Below are 26853 nucleotides of genomic sequence, written 5' to 3' on the forward strand. Positions count from 1 at the left end.
CCAAATATCAAAAGCAACAGTAACATTAACAATAACAACAACAACAACAACTTAAATCGGTAGACTTCTGCCTTTGATATTGGTTTTATTTTTCTCCGGTTCTAGGATTCTTGTTTTCCAACACATGAAGCCTTAAACATGAAAAAAAAACTTTTATTATTATTATTATCATTATTTGATATATTCTATTGACGCTTCTGCGCAACAATTCAAGGCAACGCATGAACAAAATGAATGCAAAGAATAAAAATAATGATAATAATAATAATAAAAACAAAGAAAAATTTTTTTTACAGGAATTTTGAATATTTTTGTTCTTTTTCTTGCCAATACAATTTTTATCCATAAATATTCGACAAACGTAAACGATTTTCAAAATGACCGATAAATGAATTGCAAATTAGCTTATGATAATTATTTTTCGATTCGGTTAGATATAAAAAAATCTACAGTCAACAGTTTTTTAAATAAATAACCAGAAAAAAACAAAACATGAAAAAAAAAATTTTTCTTTAAACAATGAAATTACCATTGGAGAGGAAAAAACTATCGAAACTACTTCGAAACTTGAAACTATTATATTCTGTTATGTTCTGTATGTGAAAATCTAATAATCAGAAGAAAAACTAAACAAAACAAAATTCCACACTGTCGCATTTGATTTTATTTCATTCACTTTTTCTTCATCATTTTAGTTTTTTTTTGGCTACATTCGATTAATTTACACACCACTCTCACAATGGATTCAATAATTGTGTGTGTGGGTGTGCATTTGTCTAATATGAAAATCGGTAACCGATTCAATACATGTATTATAAACATTTTGTTCGGATGTTCATCCAATTCATTCTAATTATTGTATTATGGTTTACCATGGCCAAATAAAACTTACAATTCAAGAATTCAGGAAATTTTTTTCTTCTTTCCTATTCTTAAACAAAAACAGAGACAAAAAGAAAACAACAACAACAAATACAGAATACAAATTCATCTTTTACATAAACAAATATACACATTACAAAAGAGTATATACATGCAGATCGATTTTTTGTTGTTGCCATTTTCAGTATTTTTTTTTTTAATTTTGATTTTGATTCTGTATCCATGTAAGCTAATGATTGAATCAAATCAACAAAAACATCAATGTGTATTCATATCAAAAAAGTCAATGAGAAACGATTGGCATATGGGCGTATATGTGTGTGTGTATGTGTTTATATATGTTTATAGAATCAAGAATCAAATATTGATTCAAGCGATATGGACTTGAATGATACTTATGAAATAGTTTTTTTTTTGCAACATTGATAACGGAAATGCTGTTGTGTTTTTCCTGAACTATATCACTGAAAAAAAGCACTGTCGTTCAATAACATTATCGTGATCATCATCATTTCAGATTGGTTACAAAATACAAGCATCAATTAATCATAGAATTTACTATTGATCAGATTATAAATGTTATGAGTTTGCTTTATTATTTTTTTTATGTTTGTTGTAAATCTATATTTCCTTTCAAAGTTTATTTGTTGTTATCATAATCTATTAATGTCTATTTATATAAATAAACATGATTATAAATGCTATCAAATAGATTGTCCGTTCGATATTTGACAAACTTCTTGAAATGATGATAATTCTATACACTCGGTGTTGAATAATAAGTTCACATACAATTCAAGATGCGAAAAAAAGAGAGAATTGCAACAAAAAACAAATTATTCTCACATCATAAATCAATGGTACACTATCGAACAATTTTTGTTTTCACATTTTTTTTACATTTTCAAACCCAAAATAATTTATTGTCCGATTACAGTGAATACTAACTAAAATATTCATATTCAGATTATTTGGAAAAACAAAACAAATCAAATTAAAAATTATGATGGTAACTAAAAAAAACAAAAAAATATTCTGTTCGCCAAACACATGTTCAGAAAATCATCATCATCATCATGGTTGGAAAATATTCTATGATCAATAGAAATGAGAAACAAAAAAAGTTTTTTTTTCATTATTTGATTTTCAAATATATATTATTATTTGTATTGCAAACAATTTGCTCGTTAAAACAACAACATTAATAATAATATTAAAAAAAATTACTGAAACCAAACTGAACTTTATTGGTCAAACTGGAATTTTTCATTATTATTTGAAAATGAAAAAAAAACAAATAAATTTAATGTTATTCATGCATCACGTATAAAGTTGCAAACAGCAACATCAATCTAACGGTCTCGTATATATAGTTAAAATTGAAATTGAAAACAAAAAAAAAAACAAAATTGTGGATATATAATTTAAATAATTAAAGATTATTCTATTCATTCATCATCATCACCGAACATCGTTTGAGAAAGAAAAAGAAACCTTTGTCATTTGACTTAATAGAAAACGAATTCTGTCCGTTTTTTTTCTATCTCTCTCTCTCCTTCAATTAATAATAATAATAATAATTTTATTGGAAAACGCATATCCGCTAGGATAATTGCGTGAATTAAAAATAATACAATACAATATCAATTAAGAAAAATCAATTAATATAATACAATATTCATATGAAAGTAATATTAAAAAAAAAAAAAAAATAAAAATACAATATTGAGAAAGATTTGAAGGAATATGAGATAATAAAGTTCACATAGATGAATATAAGGACTAAATATAAAATAAAAGATAGTTTTTAAAAGAATGTGAAGTTATAAAGTCTCCTTCAATTAATGAGTAAATTTTTTTTTTTTTTTTTTTTTGTTACTTTCTATTTTTCTTTTCATTTTTAATTTGGCAATCAAATTAAAGTAAAACAAAAAAGTAATGAAATTCTGCTAGCCAAAAATGACATTGTGTAAAAGTCTAAAAATTGTTTCTGAAAAAAAAGAAGCAAGAAGAAAAACAAAGAATAGATCAAGTTGACAAAATGATAGATTTAGGTATATATTTTTTTTCTCAATATAAATCGAAACAAAACAAAACAAAAAGTTTCATTATTGTAAGAGAATAATTTATCGCTGAAGAAAAAGGATGAATTTCTTTAAAATTTTATTTTTCTTCCTGTGTGATCGACGATATAAACTGAACGGGAGAGAGAAAATGAGAAAAGAAGGAAAACAAAAACCATAGCTATCTCAATTCTATTTTTCAGGTATCCAATGAAGAATGATGTTCGGTCACACGGTTTTCTTTTGATGGTTTGGCCAATTTTTTTCCTCATAGAAGAATAAATAAAACATTTTTAAATTTCTAGAAATGCTAGAAACAAAACGAATATAAAAACAAATGGAAAAAGTCGATTAGAAAAGTAAATAAATTTTTTTCTTCTTGAATTTTGTGCAATTTTCATTTTATTTCATTTTATAGGAAAAAGAATAATTAATTTTTTTTGCTGATTCCAGAAAAATTATTAATTAATTATCATTTTGATTCGCTCTAATTTTTAATAATTAAAATTTTTTATTTGGATATGGATTTTGATTGGTTTGATTACATATTTTTGATTATAGAATTGGATCAAATGGCCACAAATTTTCTTTGTTTTTTTTTGTTGTTGTTGTTGTTGTTAGCCATACACACAGAAAAATAAAGTCGTAAAATATACGGCAAAATCCATAACATTTTTGGGTTTTAACGTCATCCACAAAATGTTACGTTTTTTTTTCTTTTTTTGTATTTCTGGGCAAAATCCATGAAATATTGAGGCAAAAAACTCAAATATTTGTGGCCAAAAAATCATGAAATATTCTGGAAAAAGACCTAATATTTCTTGGAAAAATCCATGAAATGTTCTGGAAAAAGACCTAATATTTCTTGGAAAAATCCATGAAATATTCTGGAAAAAGACTGAATATTTTTGGGCAAAAAATCATGAAATATTCTGGTTAAAAATATTTTTATTTACAAAAAAATGCGAAATAAAAGAGAAAAGAAAGATAAATTTAGCCGACTAAGGTGGCATAAAGATCATTTTTTAAATTCATAAACAAAAAGTAAACAAGTTAATCAGTGAATAAAATAATTAAGATTATTGGCCAAGGATAGATTAAAATTCTCCGATTTGTTTGCTTTATTTTCCAGATTATCGCTCAAATCATGGCTATGTGATTTCTAATAATTTATCATGAATGGATGAATCTTCCTTGGTTGCCCTCAGTTCACTACTGATGCTTGCTTGAGTTCCGTATCGCTTCCGATTTCTCGCTCGACCGTTGGAGATTTCCTTATCCAGCCACAACGCTTTCTATTGTTTTTTCGATGCTTTAAGCTGTTACACAAAATAATATTTCTGATTCGAAAAATAGTCAAATGGCAAACGAAAAACAAAAACTTCGTTTAAAAACAAAAATGCTGGATTCGAATTATTTCATTTGTTTAATTGAATTATTAACAATGTTTCGAATGTTAACGAATTGTTTCAAATTTCAAGTTCAATTGTTATGGCTAAATCGAACAAACATCGATTTACCAAATCTTTTCATGAATCGATCATGAATCCAATCAGATATTCAAAAGCAATTTTAGGTTATAAGTTGTTTACGAAGCCACCGAATGACAACAGCCACTAGTTTTGGCTTCATGAACAAATTGCCACATCTGTCCCCTTCATATTTTTAAACCAAATTAGATATTAGTCAATTCGAGTGGAACTCATCGTAGACAAATGAAGGAAGATCCAATCCAATACCTTCTTCTTTAGCCCCATTGAAAAAAATTTGGTTAGGAAACATCCATTTTGTCTGTATGATTATTCTGTCCGGGAGATAGGATTCCATTCTCATTGAAACGTGGTTTCAAATCTATCATTTTTTTGTAGATCCAACTTCGCAAATTCATTGCAAACGCGATATATTTGGCCGAGTGTCATTCAGTTAACATATTTTTTCAAATCGTACATATTTTATTATGAAATTTTGATAAATCCAAAAAATGAAAATTAAGATTTTAAAATTTTTTCTAAGTCCAGAAATTTTTCATGAAATATTGAGGCTGGTGAAAAAATCCATGAAATATTGAGGCTAGCAGAAAAATCCATGAAATATTGAGGCTAGCAGAAAAATCCATGAAATATTGAGGCTAGCAGAAAAATCCATGAAATGTTTGGGCAAAACAAAAAATCCATGAAATGTTTGGGCTGAGTATAAGATTGGCAAAAAATCATGAAATATTCTGGAAAAAAATCCTAATATTTCACGATTTCAGTTTTCCATAAAATATTGAGGAAAAAAACCATAACATTTTGTGGATGACGTTAAAACCCAAAAATGTTATGGTTTTTTGGCAAAAAATCGAACTATTTTACGTTTCATTTTTCTGTGTGTATAAGACTTGGTTGTTCGATGTAAGATCATTCGCAATTATGGCCATAAAATCTACATCATATATGTGATTAACATTAACAGAATCGAAATACAATTATGATCAAATGGGATAACTTGGTAACTGCGCCTCATCTTTCACACAAACACAAAAAAAAACAAAAAAAAATTATGTTCCATCAACATGACTAACACGTATGAAGAATAAAGATGAACAAAATGAAACAAAAAACTATGAGATTATCAAACATTTTTGGCCCGAAAAAAATCATTTATTTCTGTGTTTTTCTTTTTCGAGATAAACCCATCAATTATAATGATTAGCTATTGTTTTGTTGATGTGTTAGCCCCATCCATCCAATGTTCGATCAATTGTTTTTGAACATCGTCAAAACTACATAATCGTTCCAATATGGTCCAACCTTTTTTGGCTGTTGTCAATAAATATTCGTTGTCGGGTTGAAATGAATGTGTATAGGCCCCCAAGGTAAGAGATTGACTTAATCGTGCTCGAGCACAGATCAATATTTTGTAAATATCATGATTGTCCAATGGTATCAAGCTACAATATCCATTTAATACAAACTTTGGAGCATCAAGAATGCTATCAAAATCAGTGTCTAATAGCATAACATAAGCAATGAAAATTGCAATATCAAATATAAGAGGACCATAGAATATATCGCCGAAATCAATAAGTCCGTATATTCGATATGCATTATTGATTTTGCGAACAATAATGTTTTGTTCATTAAAATCTCCGTGCAAATATGATTGTTTCATCGAATCGAATGATGATAAAATTATTTGTTCAAAATCTTTAACACAATTTGAAACTAATTCATTATGAGAAGGATTTTTTATATAGCTAAGATAATCATACAATTTTGGAACATTTGCTAAACTCCAGAAGAATTTTCTTGTACGAATAACTTTATTGTCAAATTTTTCCAACGCCAAATTGATTTGTGCCAGATATTTGCCACAATCAATGAGTAGCTGTCGATCAATCGATACATTATATAGAATAATTCCTTCCACATAAACAAATAAACGAATCGCAAAAGTTTTTGCCGAATTGATTGTTGGATTATTATTCAAGGGTAATTGAATACGAGCCAAATAATCTCCATTGATATTCTTGATTGGACAAGGAACATTGAAATTTTGGCTTGAAAGAAATAAAATCATATCATTTTGGCCATCCAATAGACCTGGCTGTTCACTATCATGCGAATTGGTTATTTTTAGCACGAATTTATCACCATTACTAATGTGAACAATAAAATTACGATCATCATAACTATTCAATTGTTTAACACGTTCAACATGAATATCGTAGAATGTTTTACACAATGTGATTATATCTTGATCACAAAGTAATGGTGGTTTTGTTTGATCATTTTGTTCACCATATTGTTGTTGTTCCATGTTTATTATTATTATTCGAAAAAATGATGTAAATTATTCATCTATATTGCATAATAAAAAGAAAAAAAATTGTATGATAACTACCGGAGAATAAACATGAGATGATCATCATTATAATAGAATAAAAAAAATTATTTTATGTACATGAATATACCTAAAACAACAAATACAAGCTGTTTATTGGTACTTGTCGCAAGAATGTTCAAATGATGATCAAAAATTCATTTTGGGTATACACACTATCACTTCACATATGATATACATTGTTTTGGACAAATAATTGAATAAAAAAATAAGGGTTCTAAAATAGACGATACAATTACAACGACAATAATATATACTATTAAAAAGAAATAGAAAAGATCAAACAACAACAACAAAAAAAAACGATTTGAGAACAAAAAAATCAAGATGATGCATGCAATAAAATAAAATTAAAAAACGTAAAGAAAAGAAAACAATACGAAAGCATCTTAACATTTTCATTGAAATCTATCATCAATGCAGTATACTTTTGTGAACCAAGGGAGCTTGTTTTTTTGTTTGGTTCCCTATCGTTTCGACTTTGTTCTGTCTATTTGTTTTTTTTTGTTTGTTTGAAATCCTTAAAAAAGAAGGAGACAATTTTGTTCTATATTGTTCAAATGATTAGGAACTATTGAAAAATGAACGAATGAATGAATGAAAAGAGTATATATTACCCATGTTTCGTATTTATCAAAAAAATTTTCTTTTCATTTTTTTCCCTGTTTATATTATTCAAATTTTTTTTTGGTTTTTGTTGATAAATTGACAATTGTTAACTGTAGATAATTTATATATATTTGCACATCAATTTCAATTGACAAATGTATGTGTGTGTGTGTGTTTTTTATTGATAATATAATGAGAAATAATATGAATTTTTGATTAATATCCTTATTAAAAAAACTACTATATTGACAATATTAAATTATGATCATCATTGATATATTATATATGTTTGTTTGTTACAAATATTTATAATGTGTAATTTATTATATAAAGATGGTTTCTGATCTTGTTTGAATTTTTTTTTTCCATTTTCAAACAAAGAACAAAAAAATGCACATCAAACATTATCATAACTAATCAATGATAATAAAAAAATGAACATAGAATTTAGTATTGTCGACAAGATTATGTATAATTCATTTATAACTAAAAAGAAAAAAAAATTCTTTATTATTTTTATTATTAGACATAAGATGTTTCCAAAATAAATGTAACATTTTGGAAAAAAATAACTTTTTTTTCTTCTTCTTCACATAAAAACATTTTTCAACAACGATATATGAAAACCGATGATCATATATAATGGATAGGCAAGAACAAAAAAAAAAAATGATTTCATAGTGATTCATTCTTTCACTATTTTTTTGTTTTTGTTTCCATCTCTTGCTGGCTTTTGTATATCCAAATAAACAATGTATAGGCAAATTCAAAAAAAAATCTCTGAAAATTTTAATAAAATTCTGATTAAAATGATTACCAAACACACACACACACAGCCCCACCAAGCAACCTAAATACATTATTACACGTACCATAACATTCAACCAAACAAACAAACAGAATATTTGAATAAAAATTCATAAATTCACAATTTAAATGAAAATTTTTTGTTGCTTTACTTTGTTTTCAAAAAATTTCAAAAGTTTCTGTTTATTATCTTTTTTGATGATGTTTGAAAGATGAAACTATGAAATGAATGAAATTAGTGAAAGAAAATCAAAAACAACAGCTTAATAATAAGAAATTACAACATATTGTTTATTTTATAACCGAATGAATCGGATTTTTTTTGTTGTTGTTGTTGTTTGAATAAATTTTTAAGTTTCAAATATTCATTCTTTTTAATTTTGTTTTCCATTATATAATAATGGTGAACAAAATTTGGTTGAATCTAAAACAAAGCGAAACAAAAAAAAATTTCTTTGTTTTTTCTTTCTGTATTTAGCTAAACAGAGAGAATATACACACATCAATTACAAACCTGAATTGATGTTTATTTTTTTTGATACATAGTATGGATGGAGAGCTAAATTATTCCCTGTTTATTTATTTTTATCATTTTGTTTTTGTTAAGAGTTGAAAAGAATTTGAAAACTGAATCGACCATTTCCTGTTAATTCATTTTTTTCGTTTAGTTTTAATATACCTGAATCTATTAGAACTTCATGTAACAAATTCTCTTTTGTTTGTGTCATTGTAATGTAATTAAAGAATAAACGAAACGAAAAAAAATTCCAGTGGAATAAAGTTGTTAGTTCAAACAAACAAAAAACATTCAATACAAAATTTGTATTGCAATTTAGATTCAGTAGTTGTGGTTGAGATGTTATGAAACAAAAATTTTTTTCTAGTTTTTTTCCACATGAAAAAATTCTATACCCATTGAATCAAACAAGTCGATTTCCGTTAAAAAAAACAGAACAGCAAAGCTAATTTGATCAACTACTCTAATCACGCACACGACTTATTCGATGAAAAATTCATGATGATCAAATAACAGTGAAATCATTATTGAAAAAAAATTCCTCATACCATTCATTCAATCCACACAGAAAAATAAAGTCGTAAAATATACGGCAAAATTCATAACATTTTTGGGTTTTAACGTCATCCACAAAATGTTATGTTTTTTTTCTTTTTTTGTATTTCTGGGCAAAATCCATGAAATATTGAGGCAAAAAACTCAAATATTTGTGGCCAAAAAATCATGAAATATTCTGGAAAAGACCTAATATTTCTTGGAAAAATCCATGAAATATTCTGGAAAAGACCTAATATTTCTTGGAAAAATCCATGAAATATTCTGGAAAAGACCTAATATTTCTTGGAAAAATCCATGAAATATTCTGGAAAAAGACTGAATATTTTTGGGCAAAAAATCATGAAATATTCTGGTTAAAAATATTTTTATTTACAAAAAAAATGCGAAATAAAAGAGAAAAGAAAGATAAATTTAGCCGACTAAGGTGGCATAAAGATCATTTTTTAAATTCATAAACAAAAAGTAAACAAGTTAATCAGTGAATAAAATTATAAAAAATTAAGATTATTGGCCAAGGATAGATTGAAATTCTCCGATTTGTTTGCTTTCTTTTCCAGATTATCGCTCAAATCATGGCTATGTGATTTCCAATAATTTATCATGAATGGATGAATCTTCCTTGGTTGCCCTCAGTTCACCACTGATGCTTGCTTGAGTTCCATGTCGCTTCCGATTTCTCGTTCGACCGTTGGAGATTTCCTTATCCAGCCACAACGCTTTCTATTGTTTTTTCCATGCTTTGAGCCGTTACACAAAATAATATTTTCTGATTCGAAAAATAGTCAAATGGCAAACGAAAAACAAAAACTTCGTTTAAAAACAAAAATGCTGGATTCGAATTATTTCAATTGTTTAATTGAATTATCAACAATGTTTCGAATGTTAGCGAATTGTTTCAAATTTCAAGTTCAATTGTTATGGCTCAATCGAACAAACATCGATTTACCAAATCTTTTCATGAATCGATCATGAATCCAATCAGATATTCAAAAGCAATTTAAGGTTAACAGTTGTTTACAAAGCCAGTTAACAACAGCCACTAGTTTTGGCTTCATGATCAAATTGCAGCATTTGACCCCTTCACATTTTTTAACCAGATTAGATATTAGTCAATTCGATTGGAACTCATCGTAGACAAATGGAGGAAGATCCAATCCAATACCTTCTTCTTTAGCCCTATTGAAAAAAATTTGCTTAGGAAACATCCATTTTGTCTGTATGATTATTCTGACCGGAAGATAGGATAGGATAGAATTCCATTCTCATTGAAACGTGGTTTCAAATCAATCATTTTTTTGTAGATCCAACTTCGCAAATTCATTGCAAACGCGATATGTTTGGCCGAGTGTCAAATTGTACATATTTTATTATGAAATTTTGATTAATCCAAAAAATGAAAAAAATTTTCTAAGTCCAGAAATTTTTCATGAAATATTGAGGCTAGCAAAAAAATCCATGAAATATTGAGGCAAAACAAAAAATCCATGAAATATTGAGGCTAGCAGAAAAATCCATGAAATGTTTGGGCAAAACAAAAAATCCATGAAATGTTTGGGCTGAGTATAAGATTGGCCAAAAATCATGAAATATTCTGGAAAAAAATCCTAATATTTCACGATTTCAGTTTTCCATAAAATATTGAGGAAAAAAACCATAACATTTTGTGGATGACGTTAAAACCCAAAAATGTTATGGTTTTTTGGCAAAAAATCGAACTATTTTACGTTTCATTTTTCTGTGTGTCGAATATATGATATATTTGCGGGAAAAAATGTAATTAAACCTGCATACACTATGCATGCATAGCCATCTGGCGAAAATAAAAAGAAATATATATTTTTTTTTTTTGATTTTTATCCTATTTGATGATAATAAAAAGCAAAATAAATACAAAATTTTGTAATAGAAAATATGATAAATGAACCTAATAGGAAGTGTGTGTGTAGTTGCATGCATATATTATTTACAAACGAACTACTCAATCAATATAAAAATAAAACACCTTGTCACATAAAGATATTTAAATCAGAGAAGTTGGTATAAATGAATGAAACATTGAAACATAAGGAATGTTTGGACCATTAAAATGACCGATCGATGATCGAGGAGAATCAATCAATAAATGGCGAAGTTTGTTACGTTGTTCATATTCTGATTTATCATTGATTGGTTGCATTTCTTGAGGTAATTGATGATCATTATTATAATTTCTAAAATGATTTCTATGATGACCATTTTGATAAAAATGTGGATTAATTTGTCGATGAATATGATTGTTTGATTCAAATGTATCATCTATATCAATCTCATTGTTATCAATAGCATCATCGATGTAATTATCTTCAAAATCATCTTTTTTATGACATTTATAAAGGAAATTAATTTTTTCAATATCTAATTCGGATGGACAATCAAGTCCACGACAACGTAAATAAGGTACCGGACGTTTTGGTAGGATGGTTGGTTTACGATTTTTTGAGAATGCATATTGTCGATAATGCATAACAGACATTAGATCGTATGGAAATCCATGATCAGCCAGATAATCAGTTTCATGTTTACGAAAATTTCGTTTAGCAGCTAAGAAATAAAGATTTTTTTCTTGGTTTAGATCTAAACAACAAATACTAATAAAATAGATGCTCACTCGATTTGATATTGTTCCAAACAATTTCCACATGTTCATCTCTATCTGGTCGTGATTGTTCATGAATAAAACCGACCGAATGCATTAATTCATGCGTGACTGTTTCGATGCCATAGCAACCTTGTCCAAGTATAACCCATTGTTGTCCACCAATTTTACCTACGTGTGCTGCACAGCCTGGACCACGTTTTATTAGAACATAATCATGATCGTTTTGTTTTTTTGGTACAAAACGTATACATGTTCTTTCCTGCAATATCATCATACCACGGGCAATAGCAGCTCGTTCTTGATCGGTAAATTTATTTTCCATTACATAAGGAATGCGACCGTATGGCCATCTTTTAGCAGTATACATTGCAACCTTTCATTAGCGGAAATTGATTAATTTTTATTTTTATTTGATAAAATCATTATATTTAACGGAAAATAATACTAACCTTTTTCTCATCACTTTCTTGTATCATCATATCACCTTCATAATAAGTATAATGCATCTCTGGATCATTTAACGGCATTATAACTGAAGCTTTTGGTTCCGTTTCACTGAATGACATGTTTTGTGCTCGATAAAAATCATCGGACGATAAAAAGGTTGTATCAACAGCACCGTTAAAAATGTTGTTTTGTTGATGAAAACGTCTCACTGTTGACATTGGATAGATGAAACTTTCAATAAGTTTTTTTTTGTTACAATAGATATTATAAATATGGATTGTTGCTATTATTTTACTAAAGATAATATACACTACAATTCAAATAAAGCTAACACATTTGTATGGTGAATTAGATCATTGGATAAATAGCTATAGATTTTTTTTTTTTGTTGAAGGGAACTGTTTGATAATATACAAACAAACAAAAAAGTAATTGCCTAATTGTTTTCAAATAGCTAAATTTGAAAGTTATTCATATTGGATATAATTACTATTCTAGTAACGAAGAAAAAAAATGAAAACCCTAATTAAAAGCATTTGTTATATTCATTTTAACAAATAAAAACGTTTAATTTTATTTGTTTATTGTTAAAAGTTAAACTTGTTTTTTGTTTTACCTTTTCGATAGGAATAAGTTGGAACAATCACTAAAAGGATGGCGATTGTATGAAAGACTAGCATTTGCATAGTGTTACGATTATTATTTTTTCATCAAATTGGAAAAAACAAAAATCAAAATGATTTGAGGCACGATGATCAATTTCGAATTGTCGTTTAAGGAATCAATATCGAAAACTTTTCGATAAAATAAATCAACAAACAATGATGACGATGATGATGATGACGATGATGATGATGATGAAGACAGAAAAAATGGTCAAACAAAATAATTATCGAATATCATGACATCCAGATTCGTTTCATGAAACAATATGTATCACATTTGTACAACAAATAAAGAAAGAGACAGTAGATGATTGAAACATATCAAAACAAAACAAAAATCAATCGTCACCAATCCCAATCGACGATCAATTCGATTGTGTTCCCATTTGGATAAACAAATGATATATGTTTGATGTTTAGTAAAGTTTGTCGTAATTTGGTTGAGACAATTTATTTGTTCAAAATATATTCATTTGTCGACCAGAAGCTAAACAGAGACAGTGATATATCAGACTATGACATCAATTTTTTTGTTGTGTTTCCAAGACAAAATATCATTGGTGACATTTCGGGTCAATAATAGGCTTTTGAAACAAAAACAAGAGAAAAAAATAGAGTAACAATTTGGGTCCGTTTGTTTGTTCCCGAATGATAACAAAGATGAAAATTAGAAAAAGAAAAATGAAAAGAGAAACTTGTGCTGACATGTTCTTTTTTTTTCACTCGACATAATCGGTCGCAACCGAATTGTCTTTTTTGTTTGATGATTTTTTTACTGTTCTTTCCTTTATTCATATAAACACCTTTGTTGTTTCAAACACGTTAAGAGATAACATGAACTCTATGACTTTTTTTTCGTATCGAAAATCTTTAATAATCATATAATCATATAAGTACCAATGCCAAATCATTGAGGGCTCAATTTTGATTTTTTTTGTTTTTCATGTATTTTTTTCCAAATTAATTCATTCAAGTCGGTGTCAAGGTGTCAAATCACAATTTCACGCGTTTGATGATAATCATTATCCACATTATTAATGTTTCCTCCCCTAACACACACGCACGCACATTGAAAAAGAGTTGTTTTTTTTCCCGAAAACAACAAAAAAATCATTATCAATAATATTGTGTATAACCGAAATTCTATATGGCAATTACTTTTTAGTTTGCATAGTCATTTTTAGTTTGATTGATTTTAAAATATATATTCGATTAATATATAATGATTACCCAAAACGTTCATTTCATACTGTTTTTAATTAATTAAAGATTTATAATAATGATAATAATAATTTCATCATCGTCATCATCATCATTATTTCAAAGAATGCAGAACATTAAGGAAAAATGTTTGTTTGTTTTTTTTTGTTACATATCAAATATTCAATTTATGTTTATTTGTCAATCAATTTAAATGGGAAAAAACGGTATACAACTTTTATTGAATTCAATAAATAATAAATTTCAAAATAGTATGGATCATTTAAATGGATGATATAACACTTTTTTTATTGATTTTTAATTATTATTATTTGATAATTATGGTTCAGATATTGTTGTTTAGGTCAAAAAAAAGGGGAGAAAAAAAAAGAGAGAAAAATTATAAGCAACAATGGAAACAATAACAAAAAATAAGAAATAATATCATGCAAATAATAGTTTCGAAAGAGTTATTACACAATATATAATTGAATTAAAATATTTGTTGAATGAAAATATTTGTGGACAATATTCAATGATAAATAAATGTTCATTTCCGTGTGTTTGTATTCGATGTTTTTTTTTGTCGTTTTGTTTTTAAATGAAACTTCAAAATTCAATACGAAATCGATTCGTTGAGAACAAGCAAACAAACAGAAAAATTAGTCATGGCAAAACCTATTGAATTGTAGAATTTAAAAGAAAAACAACACAATGCAATATTTTGGGTGTGAATAAAAACTAGGTGAATAATGTATTACATAACACGTGTATTGTATTTTTTCAAATAAAATTTTTTTACTTTGATCAGCTCCTCATTGATGTATCGATTTTTTTCCGCTGTTCCATTATTGAACAATGAATGTTTAGCATGTTGTAAGCAACCAAAATCATATAATCACAAAAAATTGTTGTTTTTCATAATATATATTAATAATTGAATGAAAAACGAGTTAAAATTAAAATTCAATCAGGCGTAAAATTTGTTTTGTTTTCGCGCTTTCTTTTTTTGTTTTGGTTTTGATAATTTGATATTAGGTTTCAATGTGAAGATGTGGCAAACATACACAAACACACAACCAATATTCTTGTAATAGTTTTATGTAGTTTTGTTTCGATTCATGATCGGAAAGAAAACAATATGTTTGAGTTGCATATTTTTACTATTTTTTTAAAAAAATCTTTGGTCAAAAATAATCTAAAACACTGAAAACAAACATAACTATTTTTCAAAGTAACATGAATTCAATGTGTTTTGTTTGGAACAACGAAATCGAAAATTAGAAGATTAAAAAAACATTGGAATTAAAAGGTGGAAAACATTTTGTTCACTCAATAAAATAGTTTAGGTGGACAACGAGAATAAGAATAAATGTGGGATGAAAATAAAATTTTCTAAAAGTCACTCGATTCACAACCTTAATAATTAGTTTGACTTTTGTGATTCCTGTCAAGAAAAAAAAACACTAATCAATTGATCCATTTTGGATGTTCATATTAAATAATGAATTGAACTATCAATTCCAAACTACATTTGGATCCCAAGTGTTATTTGAATTGGAGGCAAAATTTTCGTTATCGTTGGTATTCCAATTGCCTTCCATTCGATTGTTAATCGGTTTAGATTGTTGAAGATGATTTTCTGATTGATCAACATTTTGTCTTGAAACCGAACGAGCGATTGGGTTGGTCGGTACACCATGCGGTGCTAAAGCACTTGAATCATTGATCGTGATCACCGGATCTTCGATAATTTTTTCTTCAAATTTGTAACCTTCATTTTTGCGATAATAATTCAAATGAACGAATAATCCTAAAACTGCGGCGCAAATTAGACCGTAGAGAAAAAAAGTAATTCTAGAACCTGAAATTCAAAAAGTTAAATTTAATGAATCTATGAATGAAAGAGAGTGAAAAATAAATACCAAAACGATTTATGATAACACCACCAAGAAGTGAACCACTTCCTCTTCCTAGTCCTTGATAAATGCCTTGCATTACACCTTGAGCAGAAGCACGAAGCTCAAGTTCAGTATTTTGTGTCATATAACTGCAAGCAGCTGCCCAAACTGTTGCATGTGTCACACCTGATATTAATGTTTGAAAATAATTTATTACTTTATTAGAGATTATGATTAGGTCAACTAACCTTGGATAAGTTCAAGAGGCAAAACCCACCAAGGATTATCAAGCCAAGAAATATATATGAAGCGGAAAGCATTACAAAGTAGGCCAAAGCACAACACTTTAGTATGACCAAAACGTTGTATTAAATTAATACTAAAGAAATAAGCCCCAATTTCTGATATGTGGTTGATCACCGAAGCATAGCCATAAAGCGTTGGCGTTCCACCAAGATCTTGTAGGTGCCAGAACAAAAATGTGAAAACTAATCCGACACCGAATCCCATCAACCAAGTGACCAATAAGAAAGCTAATTTACGCGAATCATTCATCGATCGCAATACAGCAACCCAACTGGGCAATGTACGAGTTCGTTGAGCGAACACAGCGCTCTTCCAACGATCAATAATTTCTCCTTTTCGATTTTTTTCTTGAAATTCTTTCGGTATGTTTATAGCTGGAGCCGTATTCTGCCATGGTTTCGGGCCAGGCTCATTTTCATATGAATTTAATTGTATTTCGTTAGAATATTCAGGTGACTCTTCGAATTTAAATTTGGTAGCTATCAATAAAGTGCATGACATTAGAAAAGCAAAAATCGAGAAACAAGTCACATAATTTCTTTCGCCACTATGTGGATCACACGGGTGATCTTTAAATTTTGTTGAATTATCCAAAGCCATTCCCACCAATAACATGGTGATGCCCCAACCGAATGATCCATACATTCGCTGCTGACCGTATTTGTCAATATCTTCGCCCAAATAATCCAACGTAGCGCTATCAGCCAATGTTATGGCTGGAGCACTCAAGAATTCACCCAAAACTATCAACAACAAAAGAAGGAAAAACACTTCTTTGACATCTTCAAGCTTGTAAACAATTGTAGAGAATGGAGGTGATAAATATGTTACATGTTTCTCTTGGTTATAATTAAGAGCATATTCTACAGTTAATGGAGATTTTCCAACTACATGGTTCGGTGGTAATTTATGTTTGATATTTTGAGAAGCATCTATAACGTTTGTCAATAAAAAAAAGTTATACAATCAAATATTGTCGAATAGTCAAAGCCAAACCTCTTTTAAAGCGAAAATTTTGATTGGTAACCAACGTATCGGATTCACTAACAGAATTTGATATGACCGAACTATTTGGAATGTATTCTTCGGTTGTAGGCAACAATGTTGAGGTATCATCATATACCTCTTCTCCTGGTGTGTTACTGTATGGTGTATATAATATGTGATGAGTTTCATTGAATATAACGCAAGCCGATGCTGGTGGACGAATAAAAGCCATTGCGAAAGTGAATACTATCCAACATCCTAATGAGAACAGCAGTATAACTTTGGATTTATGAAAACGATCAGCTATGGAAGACCAAAATGGTGCTGCAATGAATTCCACAAATGGTCTTATGCCAACCAATGTTCCTACATTGAGAATTGAATAATTCAAATTTGATAAGTGTGGACAAAAACGAACGTTTGAAATATTTTACCTGCTTGTATCGGATTCATGCCAAGTTGTTTGAAATAAACTGCCATCAATGGGAATAATGATCCAAATGCAGAATAGAAGAAAAAGTAAAACAATTTGGATATGAATAGATCAGGATTAATTTGAATCAAAATCTGATTTATTGTTGGATTAGTGATGAATGAAAACGGTGGCAGCCTTTCGCCTTGTCTTCGACTTGCAGCAACAGAGACAGTTGCACCACCACCATCCGCATTATCACTAATGATTGTTTGAGTTTGTTCTGGATAGCTTGTTGACGCTTGCGGCTCTTGTGCGACATTCCATTGACCAGATAATGATGAATCCATGGTCATCGATGGATCCTCATACTGTCCACGAGGAAATTGGCTGCTCATTTTCCAACTAAAATAATCAAAGCAAAGGTTAATATCTTGGTTCAACTTAATCATTGCGATAATTTCTGCTTACTGAATTGATAAGTTTCAAGTAATAATGTTATTGAACTATCACGATAGAATTATCGAATTTGTAATAAATGTTTCGAATACACCTGATGAAAGTGACCCAACGATGATGTCTTTTTATTTCCGAATACCATAATCGCATCAACACCGACTCCTTTGAAAAATCGATTGGATTGATGGAACACTCGCTTCAACCTTTGAGTTTCTTTCATTTTGCTATCAAACTATAGTTGTTTCTATATATTTAATTCAAGTCAAGAATTTGCACCGGCGCGTTATTTTTTTGAATATAATTCAGTGCTGAAATTTCAATCAATAATATAATGGAATGTAACAGAATTGAGCGATTCTGCGATATATATACATTACAGTTTCAAAGAATTTATTCGATAACTTGCATGGTATAAATTTTTTTAACAAATGAAACGGATAAATAGAATTGATACTACCGGGAAATTTTATTTTGTTTATAATGATAAAATTGTAATCAGATATTGTATTGTATACTTTTTTCGATAAAAAATATTGAATATCATCATTATCATGACAGAAAAAGTTAAAAGCATGTTATTTCAATGATGCAATTTCAGTCTAACTTGATGAACTAACGTTGATAGCATTCAAAACAGGATCTTTTGGGCGTCTTCACATTGATGTATACATCTGTGTATGTGTATAGAACATAGTCTCTTTATTGAGCAACAATTATCTAAACTATAGTGACAACTGATTCAAAACTTTAAACACACACACACACACACACAATTGATGCCTACGCCAAGTGCTGTGTTTGGGAATTGTGATATTGGTCAGACATATTGATAGAAAAATCTGTATATGGAAATAATATACACATGAAACATCGATATTATTGAATTACATGCAGCTTTGTATATATATTCTTACGGGATTTCGAAAACGGATATTATTTCTATTTTATAACACATATAATATTTAGAAATAAATTCCTCTACCTTTTAAAATTTGATAAGAAAAATTAGTCATACGATCGTTTATCATGATGGAAATTCAAGATGTTCATGATAGTGAGGTAAGTGTAAATATAAAAATAATACGATCTTGATTATTTTCATTTTCCTTTTTCCGTTTTGTTCACAATAGAAACCGTTACAGCCTGATAGAACAACAAGACGACGAAAAAACATGGGATTCTGGTCGAAAACAATGTTTCAGCGAATATTTTTACAATCGCTTTGTCGATTGATAATCTATTTGAATAAGATTTACCAAGATTTTGGAGCTGTTAATACTTATCATTCTGAACATGCGCCATATTTTGAAATAATTTCATTACTTTGTTTAATACTTCCATCAATGGTATTCGCCATTTATCAAAGTTTTGCCGAATTTATCAAGAATGAAAATTTCACCGCCAAGGCTATCATCACTAAATTTGTAAATGGATTATTATTGATGCCATGGCAAATAAAAAGGTATTTATGAAATTATTTTCTAAATTAGGTTCGAAAATTAACAAATCAATTTTTTCATAAGACATTTGGATGGTCTTTATTTTTCATCCCAAAATCTATGTTCATTCCGGCCAGCTAAAAGTGATGAAAAGGAAAATCTTCTCTTCGTGAATCGTAATGCAGAAACATTGGAATTTTTTGAAGATTTTTATGCTGGATTCATTCAAGTAGTCATGCAGATTTATATTCTTTCAGTCGAAACAAACAACAAATATTCATTTAGTAATATTTTATTCAAAAAAAAAAAAAAAATTGCATTATTCTTATATTTTTGTTTTTCATTTCAGTTATTGGAGAAGTAATCGGTTCGGCTTTGTCGATTTTTTCAATGCTAATTGCCATCCGCCGAAGAGATGATGGAATTCTTACTGGTACTTTTACTCTTTTCATAATCTGATCAATTCTGATGTAACTAATCTGAGTAATATCTAGGTTTCTTATCCTTGATAGGATGGACATCAATGTTCACAAGTCGTATCTTAGTGTTTGCTTTAGCTGCTATCATCATCAAACAGTGGATCATTCTCTTATGTTTAATTCATGTTATTGGTTTCACCATTTGGGTTTATAAGATTGCAATGGAAGCATTGGATGCAGATCCACATGCTGATCGATCAAAGAAACGTGGATTCGGTACTATTGTTTTAATTTTCTTTTTCTTCGGTCTTCCATCATTGGTTATGTGGCCTTACATGTTTCATCTTAAAGAAAAACAACGTCCATTGCGATTTTTATCCGTTGCCTTTATCGAGAATCTTATTCTTGTTTCATTATGGTATGGTCTTCATTCAACTCAAGCAAAAACGGATATCTATTGGTTAATGGCTGTAATTATAACTACAACTATGGCAACCTTATTCCTATCATTATATTTCTGTTGTAAACCATCGAAAGTTGATCAAGTTGTTTTACATGATATGCGATATACCGATACAGATTCGTATGGTATTTATTTCGAATTTTGTGACATTGTTTTCAACTTGACGGTAGAAAAAGAAGTTAAAGAATTGTTGGAAATTGTTCGAGAACAACCAGAATTGACTCATCCACGTTACCGACAACAGCAGCAGCAACAACAACAGCAACAACAACCTCAGGTAGATCAGCCTACATCCTTGACAAGCGATCGACAATCACCATAAACAATTAAAATTTGATTAAAAATCCATTCATTGATATAAGAGATGTGTGATACACCAAAGGTAGTTCATCACAGAATTTTCATTTTATGTATATAAATTCTAACGAAAACACATAAAAAATACTCTTACATTTCATTAATTTTCCCATTAAATATATTTTGTTCCTTCAACAATTTCAATTAAATTTTTTTTTTACTTTCGATGTATAAATCGATCATCATTTCATCATTAAATCAGCTCCTCCCATTAAATAACTTTCTCTTTACATTCATCCTCCTCCTCCTCAAATAAGAGTGATGTTCTTGTTTTCTCAGTGGTATTTATACCCAAAACAGAGGATAACCAGTTTTTTTTCTGATTATATTTAATTTCGAACGCATATACATGCTTGCACTGATGGTGTGGGAAATTACATAAAATGTAGAGAGAGCTGTAACGTTTCAAAGAGAAAGAAAAATAGAGAAATGATTTTCTGATGTTTTTTCTTTTTTAAACTGGTAACCAAATGGCAACATGACACGTACATATGTGACGATATTTGCGTAGAAAACTTGCGTCTGATTTATTGTTTGATTATTTTTTTATTATTATTTCGATTCAGTTTGTTTGAATAAATTTAAAATACTTGTGATCAAAGAAATTATCATTATTTTGATAAAAAATTAGACAGGCTTATAATCATTACTAAACATTTCATTTGATTGACTGATTAATATCAAGTGATTAAGAAGTACCCAGTGAAATATCAAAGATCGAATCAATTCATATCAATATATCAATTATTATTTTTCTGATCATTCCATTATATATCGATCATAAATAAGAAGGTATGTTATTTTTCTGTAAATCGAAAAAAACATATTCATTCATTTTCATCTCATGATCGGTTAAACTAGCACTAAACAAAAAATGGCACAGGAAACAAAAACCTATACATTGGCTGAAGTTGCCGAACATAATGAAAAAAAATCCGTTTGGATCGTCATCCATGATTGTGTTTATGATGTGACTCCATTTCTTGATGAGGTTAGTTATATTTTTTTTGGTGAAAATTGATCCTTAATTTTTTACAATAATTTTTTTTCAGCATCCTGGTGGCGAAGAAGTTCTAATCGAACAGGCCGGTAAAGATGCAACCGAATCATTCGAAGATGTTGGCCATTCTACTGATGCTAGAGATATAATGAAAAAATATAAAATTGGTGAATTATGTGAGGTATGTGTGAAAAAAATTTTCATTATATCAAGGACAATAATCTTTATTTTTTTCCTTGTTCTCAAATTGTTTTTGTAACAATACATAATATATAGGCTGATAAAAAGAAAACAAAAAAAGTTGAGGTGAGTAACCAATATTTGTTTTGCATGTCATTTTTTTTCCTCATGGAGCATCTTAACATCTTAATTATCGATTAACAACATTATTTGATTAACAATTGAATTCATAATTTTTTCGGTGAGAACAATAGTTAGTTATGGTGGTGGAGGGGAGATGTATGAGATATTTTTATCACAGGATTCATATTTTCATTTAATCATGCATGTTTCGATTTTTCTAATTGGCCTTTAAATTATTTCCCAAACAAACAAACAAAAAAAACATTTTGCATATGACTAACTTTGTTTTTTGTTATTCTCTATCCTGCCCTGTTTTTTTTTGCTTCAAAACTCTTTTCATTTTTTTCAACATTATAAAAATTTATCTATAATCTGATGACCGGATTATTTTTGAAACAAAACAAAAAATTAGAAACCGAACAAAGATGGACCAGAAAAAAAGAACTGTATTGTCATTTAGCATGACAGAGTTAATAATTCATTCTATCTACTATTATCGATTTGCAAAACTTCACTATCTATATTTTTTTAAAAAAATTAAAATTATTAAAAGATTTTATGGCTTTTCTTAAAAAAAAAAATAAATTTTATTTTATTTTTTAAACATTCACAAATATTAAATAAACTAAAGAGGAAACAAAAAAAAAGAATAAGAATGGGAGTTTATATTAATATAGTAAGATAGATCATTAAAATCAATTTTTTTTGTTGCTGTTATTGTGTATCCAAATGATGATGATGTTAAATATTAATAATTATCCATATATACCCAATATGTCTATGTATATAATTCATATTCAATCAATCAATCAATGATTGAATCTGAATGTTTTTTTTAGGAAAAAACAATTTCATGGTCCGATCCAAAAACGAATGGTTCATCAAACGATTGGATGACTTGGACGATTTCCATTTTGATTGCATTGGTTCCAATAGTTCTATATCGAATGGGCTATTTTGGTTCTACCGATTGAAAATAGTGTTCAAACAGAAACAACCAACTTTATTTTTATCTATTTAAAAAAAAAAATACCTACTATTCTCAATTAATAAAATTATCATCAACTATAGTGAAATAATGAAACAAAAACATCAATTTTGTTCGCCAATATTCTGATTACAATTGTTTTATTTTAATTAAATTATAATTACACATCATCATCCGGCTGTCAATGATGTGATGTGTTAAAACCAGAGAATAAAAAAATTGTTAAAAATTATTGAAATAATGAAATAAAATTCTGATAAATAATTAATGTGAATATCGAAATTTTTATTATTATTGTTCAAAATATAAATGATTAATCCAATAGAGAAATAATAATTTAGTGTTTAGATTTTTTTGAGAAAAACAAAATGATAAACTGATCCAAATCAGTTTTTTCTAATTCGTTTTGTTGCTATTCCACATTCGACTCGAATTGTACTTTGATGCACTGAACGGAAAAAAGTACAAAAATACATTTGTTGCCAATATTTTTGTTCAAATGATAGTGATTAGCTGTTGATGTTCGATAAAAATTGTTTGCAAATAATAATGATAATGATGATGAGGATGAGATGAACCGAAATATCCAACATTGATATGACTTTCCAAACAGCTTCCAATATGTTGATTATCTGATAAATTTTGAGAAAGAGAGAGAAAGGGAGAAGACAGATCTGCAAAAGAAAACTGGTAAACCTAAAACTAAGGTATAATATTTTGAAAAATCCTGATTTTTCAGAAAATACAACCTATTATATATTCATTCGATACCTAGAATTTTCCTTTTCTGATTTATGATTAATAAACCCTATTTGTTAGAGCAAAAACTGGATATATATCAAAATAAAATGGTGAAGAAACAACGAATGGAAGTATGAATAAGAATGGTCGATTAATGATTAGGCTTCAAATTACAAAGATATTTTTCTCTCCATCTTTCAATGACCTTTGGGTGACCCGATAAAAGAAAATGGATCGATGAAATCAAAATTGATGAATCAACTTATCTTCTACGAGGTGAAAATCGTCTACGATCAGGAGAACGCGACCGTGAATATCGTGATTGATTACGTCGATATACAGGACTATGTGAAGGCTTACGGCGAAAATTTATGGGAGAAGTTCTTCGAATACGATTCTGGAAACAAAAAAAACAACTTGATACAATTGTATTAGCAATGAAAAAATATTTACCATATCACGAGACATAGGGGCAGGATGAAGAGGAGGTGAAGATTTACGTGCAGACATTTCCATACGCTGTGCTATTCTTGCTTCACGTTCCTTTTCCAATTGATTACGATATTTTTCCCTTTCTAATGCTTGTTCATCGTTTAATGGCAACCAATAGATATATGGAATTGTTTTTGTCTTTCTAAATAAATCTTCTAGTGAATTAACAGGTGATTCACTTCTTGGTTCTTGATGACGTTGATTTGATTTTTCTTCTTTTTTCTCCACTTTTTCTATATAATATACAATAAACATTATAAAAAGGAAAAAATCTTCAAAAATCTATTACCTGTTGTTTTCGTAGGCTTATCACGATGATGATGATGGTGATGATGATGTTGATGATCAGATGGAGATTCAACTTTAGGTTTTTTCAGTTGCCGCTGATTGTCATCACTCTTTTCTTTTTCTTCGTGTCGACTGACTTTAACAGCAACCTTATCTCTGTCCCATTCACGAATGTTCCCACGAGCAGCAGTAGCTTCAGATTTATCGTTGTTTTTGCCAAATGGTTCAACTTTAGGTTCTTTCATAATAATGTCATATTTTCCTTTATTTTCAGCGATCAATGACGATTTTTTTTCGACGTTTTTCATGGGAAGATCTTCATAATTTTCTGGATGAAGACATCGATCAATGTCTTCGAGTGTAGCGAATTCAACACAAAGATTTTTCGGGCTTGATTGTGGCCATTTTAGATTATGTAGATTTTTACGAGTTTCGACAGCTTCTTCGACACTCGAATAAGTTACATAACATTTTGACTTGATTTTATCTATCCAAAATTTTTCCTCATCAATTTCACCGATACTGTTCAACAATTTCTTTAACTGCATCAAAGTATATGGTCGAACCAAGCCTGTTATAAACAACACAGTTGATTCGGGATTCTTGGCCGGACTAACTGACCGTTGGCCGTTCGTATCTTCAATATTACCATTCTCTTTTTGCGGAGTCGCTACTTGAGACATTTCAACAACTTCATTTTTAAATGAAATGTCTACCTTTTTTATTTCCATTTCAGTTATTTCCATTGATTTTGGTTGTTGTGGTGGCTCATCAGTTTTATTGTTAAAGAATGTTTTGTCTTCGTTCGGTTTACTCACCTTGATGGCAGGCTGATCATTGTCCATTATCGAATCATTTATAAGTTGTTTAAGTTCATCGCTTGAGATTCCTTTTTTCAATACAGATGATTCGTTTGTTTGTGAACTTCCCCAACGTCGTTTTTTCTGAACAGGATTAGTAGTTTTCTCAGTTGATTTTTGTGTAATCATTCTATTTTTTATAATTGAAGTTCGACTTTTAGAATCATCTGATTTTATTTCGATTTTATTTTTCGGGAATTCTTCTAAAGTTTGTTCAGTTTTCGGTGGTGATTCACTTTCACTTTTGCATTCATCGATTATCGGATGCTCTACTTTTGTTTTTTGATCATCAGTACTATTTTCGGGTTTTTCAATTTCTTGATTAACTAGATCAGTCGACTTTTCTTCAGCATTATCTGCTTCAGATTCCATTTTGCTTTCTGGCTCAATTGAAGGCGATGGAATTTCTTTCTGATTAGCGTTAACATCATAACTGTCATTCTTCCGATCACTGTCTGGATCAGTGGCATCGCTTTGTGAATCTTCACTTTCAGAATCTTGTTGCTGTACTGGCTCTTGTTTTCTGGGACTCGAACGGATAGTTAATTTGATGGTTTCTTTTTCTTCATTAATGGATATTGAAGCGAATTTGGCGTTACTATCAATACTCTGAGAATTAGTACAGTCATCGATCATAGAGTCATCTATTTTTTCTGGTTGTTCATTGTCATTTTTTATTGGTTCTGCTTCATCAGTGATCGGAGGTTCTATCAACAAAATCTAGTCATATATTGTCATCATAAAAAATAAAATTTACATACCTTCAACTACCTGATTCTTTGAATATAGAGCCTTAAATTTTACCGAAAAAAAAACATTAAAATTATATCAAAAATGCGAATAAGATATAACAAACCGTTAATAATAATTGTTGCAGCTGAGATTTTGTACCAGAACTACGAACACCCCGTTTTCTGAGTTCTTCTTTTAAATCGACTACCCTTAAAGAATTTAAAGGTTTACCGTCAATGAAAATATTATCCGACATGATTAAAAATAATAATTTTCATAACATTCGAATATTTTAAAATTAAAAATTTGAGCCGCATAAAAATTCAATAGCGCAAAAGAGCAAACAATAAACAACATGCCTCATGTACCATTAGTAAATGATAGGACATAATTAACGCCTTAATATTCAAATATAATTTCCAATTGAAAAAGTCT

The 26853-nt window shown here is 28.9% G+C and overlaps 6 protein-coding genes across 10 annotated transcripts; 2 read left to right on the forward strand and 4 right to left on the reverse strand.

The window, feature by feature from the left end:
* Positions 1 to 3875: 3875 nt before the first annotated feature.
* LOC142644837 (hydroxylysine kinase) lies at positions 3876 to 7347 on the reverse strand. 4 transcript variants are annotated; one of them, XM_075819391.1, is made up of 2 exons: positions 7225 to 7347; positions 3876 to 6787 (listed from the first exon to the last, which is right to left on the reverse strand). In XM_075819391.1, the coding sequence occupies exon 2, from the start codon at positions 6744 to 6746 to the stop codon at positions 5640 to 5642; it is 1107 nt and encodes a 368-aa protein (XP_075675506.1). In that variant the 5' UTR covers positions 6747 to 6787; positions 7225 to 7347; the 3' UTR covers positions 3876 to 5639. The 4 variants fall into 4 exon arrangements, with proteins under 4 accessions (XP_075675506.1, XP_075675499.1, XP_075675501.1 ...); XM_075819384.1 differs by having other exon boundaries at positions 6901 to 7343; XM_075819386.1 differs by having other exon boundaries at positions 6891 to 7343.
* A 3821-nt stretch (positions 7348 to 11168) lies between these two features.
* LOC113789212 (zinc metalloproteinase nas-1-like) lies at positions 11169 to 13831 on the reverse strand. The gene is made up of 4 exons (XM_075820366.1): positions 13023 to 13831; positions 12409 to 12614; positions 11969 to 12332; positions 11169 to 11901 (listed from the first exon to the last, which is right to left on the reverse strand). Exons 1-4 carry the CDS (start codon positions 13090 to 13092, stop codon positions 11342 to 11344), a joined length of 1200 nt encoding a protein of 399 aa, XP_075676481.1. The 5' UTR covers positions 13093 to 13831; the 3' UTR covers positions 11169 to 11341.
* A 1617-nt stretch (positions 13832 to 15448) lies between these two features.
* Positions 15449 to 18709, reverse strand: LOC113789245 (major facilitator superfamily domain-containing protein 6-like). Its single transcript, XM_027338759.2, has 6 exons — positions 18349 to 18709; positions 17900 to 18282; positions 17475 to 17831; positions 16421 to 17410; positions 16197 to 16358; positions 15449 to 16135 (listed from the first exon to the last, which is right to left on the reverse strand). The coding sequence occupies exons 2-6, from the start codon at positions 18273 to 18275 to the stop codon at positions 15789 to 15791; spliced, it is 2232 nt and encodes a 743-aa protein (XP_027194560.2). The 5' UTR covers positions 18276 to 18282; positions 18349 to 18709; the 3' UTR covers positions 15449 to 15788.
* A 261-nt stretch (positions 18710 to 18970) lies between these two features.
* Positions 18971 to 21806, forward strand: LOC113789247 (uncharacterized). Its single transcript, XM_027338762.2, has 5 exons — positions 18971 to 19395; positions 19467 to 19798; positions 19860 to 20059; positions 20125 to 20208; positions 20270 to 21806. Exons 1-5 carry the CDS (start codon positions 19363 to 19365, stop codon positions 20977 to 20979), a joined length of 1359 nt encoding a protein of 452 aa, XP_027194563.2. The 5' UTR covers positions 18971 to 19362; the 3' UTR covers positions 20980 to 21806.
* Positions 21667 to 23573, forward strand: Cyt-b5 (Cytochrome b5). Of its 2 annotated transcripts, XM_027338763.2 has the most exons (5): positions 21667 to 21806; positions 21876 to 22005; positions 22067 to 22195; positions 22291 to 22320; positions 23157 to 23573. In XM_027338763.2, the coding sequence occupies exons 2-5, from the start codon at positions 21889 to 21891 to the stop codon at positions 23289 to 23291; spliced, it is 411 nt and encodes a 136-aa protein (XP_027194564.1). In that variant the 5' UTR covers positions 21667 to 21806; positions 21876 to 21888; the 3' UTR covers positions 23292 to 23573. The 2 variants fall into 2 exon arrangements, with proteins under 2 accessions (XP_027194564.1, XP_075676501.1); XM_075820386.1 differs by lacking the exon at positions 21667 to 21806 and having other exon boundaries at positions 21824 to 22005.
* A 132-nt stretch (positions 23574 to 23705) lies between these two features.
* Positions 23706 to 26757, reverse strand: LOC113789246 (uncharacterized). Its single transcript, XM_027338760.2, has 5 exons — positions 26543 to 26757; positions 26448 to 26478; positions 24828 to 26393; positions 24500 to 24771; positions 23706 to 24443 (listed from the first exon to the last, which is right to left on the reverse strand). Exons 1-5 carry the CDS (start codon positions 26672 to 26674, stop codon positions 24309 to 24311), a joined length of 2136 nt encoding a protein of 711 aa, XP_027194561.2. The 5' UTR covers positions 26675 to 26757; the 3' UTR covers positions 23706 to 24308.
* Positions 26758 to 26853: the final 96 nt, after the last annotated feature.

The sequence above is a fragment of the Dermatophagoides pteronyssinus genome, unplaced genomic scaffold, assembly GCF_027571235.1.
Source record: "Dermatophagoides pteronyssinus isolate colony J.1.1.1.1 unplaced genomic scaffold, Derpt_VIB-CSIC_2022.12 sq0001, whole genome shotgun sequence".
NCBI lineage: Eukaryota > Metazoa > Arthropoda > Arachnida > Sarcoptiformes > Pyroglyphidae > Dermatophagoides > Dermatophagoides pteronyssinus.

Bases quoted from the DNA above. Each gene is read 5' to 3' on its own strand.
- LOC142644837 (XM_075819391.1), bottom strand. From the start codon at position 6,746: ATGGAACAACAACAATATGGTGAACAAAATGATCAAACAAAACCACCA.
- LOC113789212 (XM_075820366.1), bottom strand. From the start codon at position 13,092: ATGCAAATGCTAGTCTTTCATACAATCGCCATCCTTTTAGTGATTGTT. The intron at 12,615-13,022 runs GTAAAACAAAAA...CAATGTCAACAG, and splicing joins AACTTATTCCTATCGAAAAG to TGAGACGTTTTCATCAACAA. The intron at 12,333-12,408 runs GTTAGTATTATT...CGCTAATGAAAG, and splicing joins AAGAAAGTGATGAGAAAAAG to GTTGCAATGTATACTGCTAA.
- LOC113789245 (XM_027338759.2), bottom strand. From the start codon at position 18,275: ATGAGCAGCCAATTTCCTCGTGGACAGTATGAGGATCCATCGATGACC. The intron at 17,832-17,899 runs GTAAAATATTTC...TTCTCAATGTAG, and splicing joins CATGAATCCGATACAAGCAG to GAACATTGGTTGGCATAAGA. The intron at 17,411-17,474 runs GTTTGGCTTTGA...CAAACGTTATAG, and splicing joins AAATTTTCGCTTTAAAAGAG to ATGCTTCTCAAAATATCAAA.
- LOC113789247 (XM_027338762.2), top strand. From the start codon at position 19,363: ATGATGGAAATTCAAGATGTTCATGATAGTGAG. The intron at 19,396-19,466 runs GTAAGTGTAAAT...TGTTCACAATAG, and splicing joins AAGATGTTCATGATAGTGAG to AAACCGTTACAGCCTGATAG. The intron at 20,209-20,269 runs GTACTTTTACTC...AGTAATATCTAG, and splicing joins AGATGATGGAATTCTTACTG to GTTTCTTATCCTTGATAGGA.
- Cyt-b5 (XM_027338763.2), top strand. From the start codon at position 21,889: ATGGCACAGGAAACAAAAACCTATACATTGGCTGAAGTTGCCGAACAT. The intron at 22,006-22,066 runs GTTAGTTATATT...ATTTTTTTTCAG, and splicing joins TGACTCCATTTCTTGATGAG to CATCCTGGTGGCGAAGAAGT. The intron at 22,321-23,156 runs GTGAGTAACCAA...TGTTTTTTTTAG, and splicing joins AGAAAACAAAAAAAGTTGAG to GAAAAAACAATTTCATGGTC.
- LOC113789246 (XM_027338760.2), bottom strand. From the start codon at position 26,674: ATGTCGGATAATATTTTCATTGACGGTAAACCTTTAAATTCTTTAAGG. The intron at 24,772-24,827 runs GTAATAGATTTT...TATATTATATAG, and splicing joins TAAGCCTACGAAAACAACAG to AAAAAGTGGAGAAAAAAGAA. The intron at 24,444-24,499 runs GTAAATATTTTT...TTTTGTTTCCAG, and splicing joins CCCCTATGTCTCGTGATATG to AATCGTATTCGAAGAACTTC.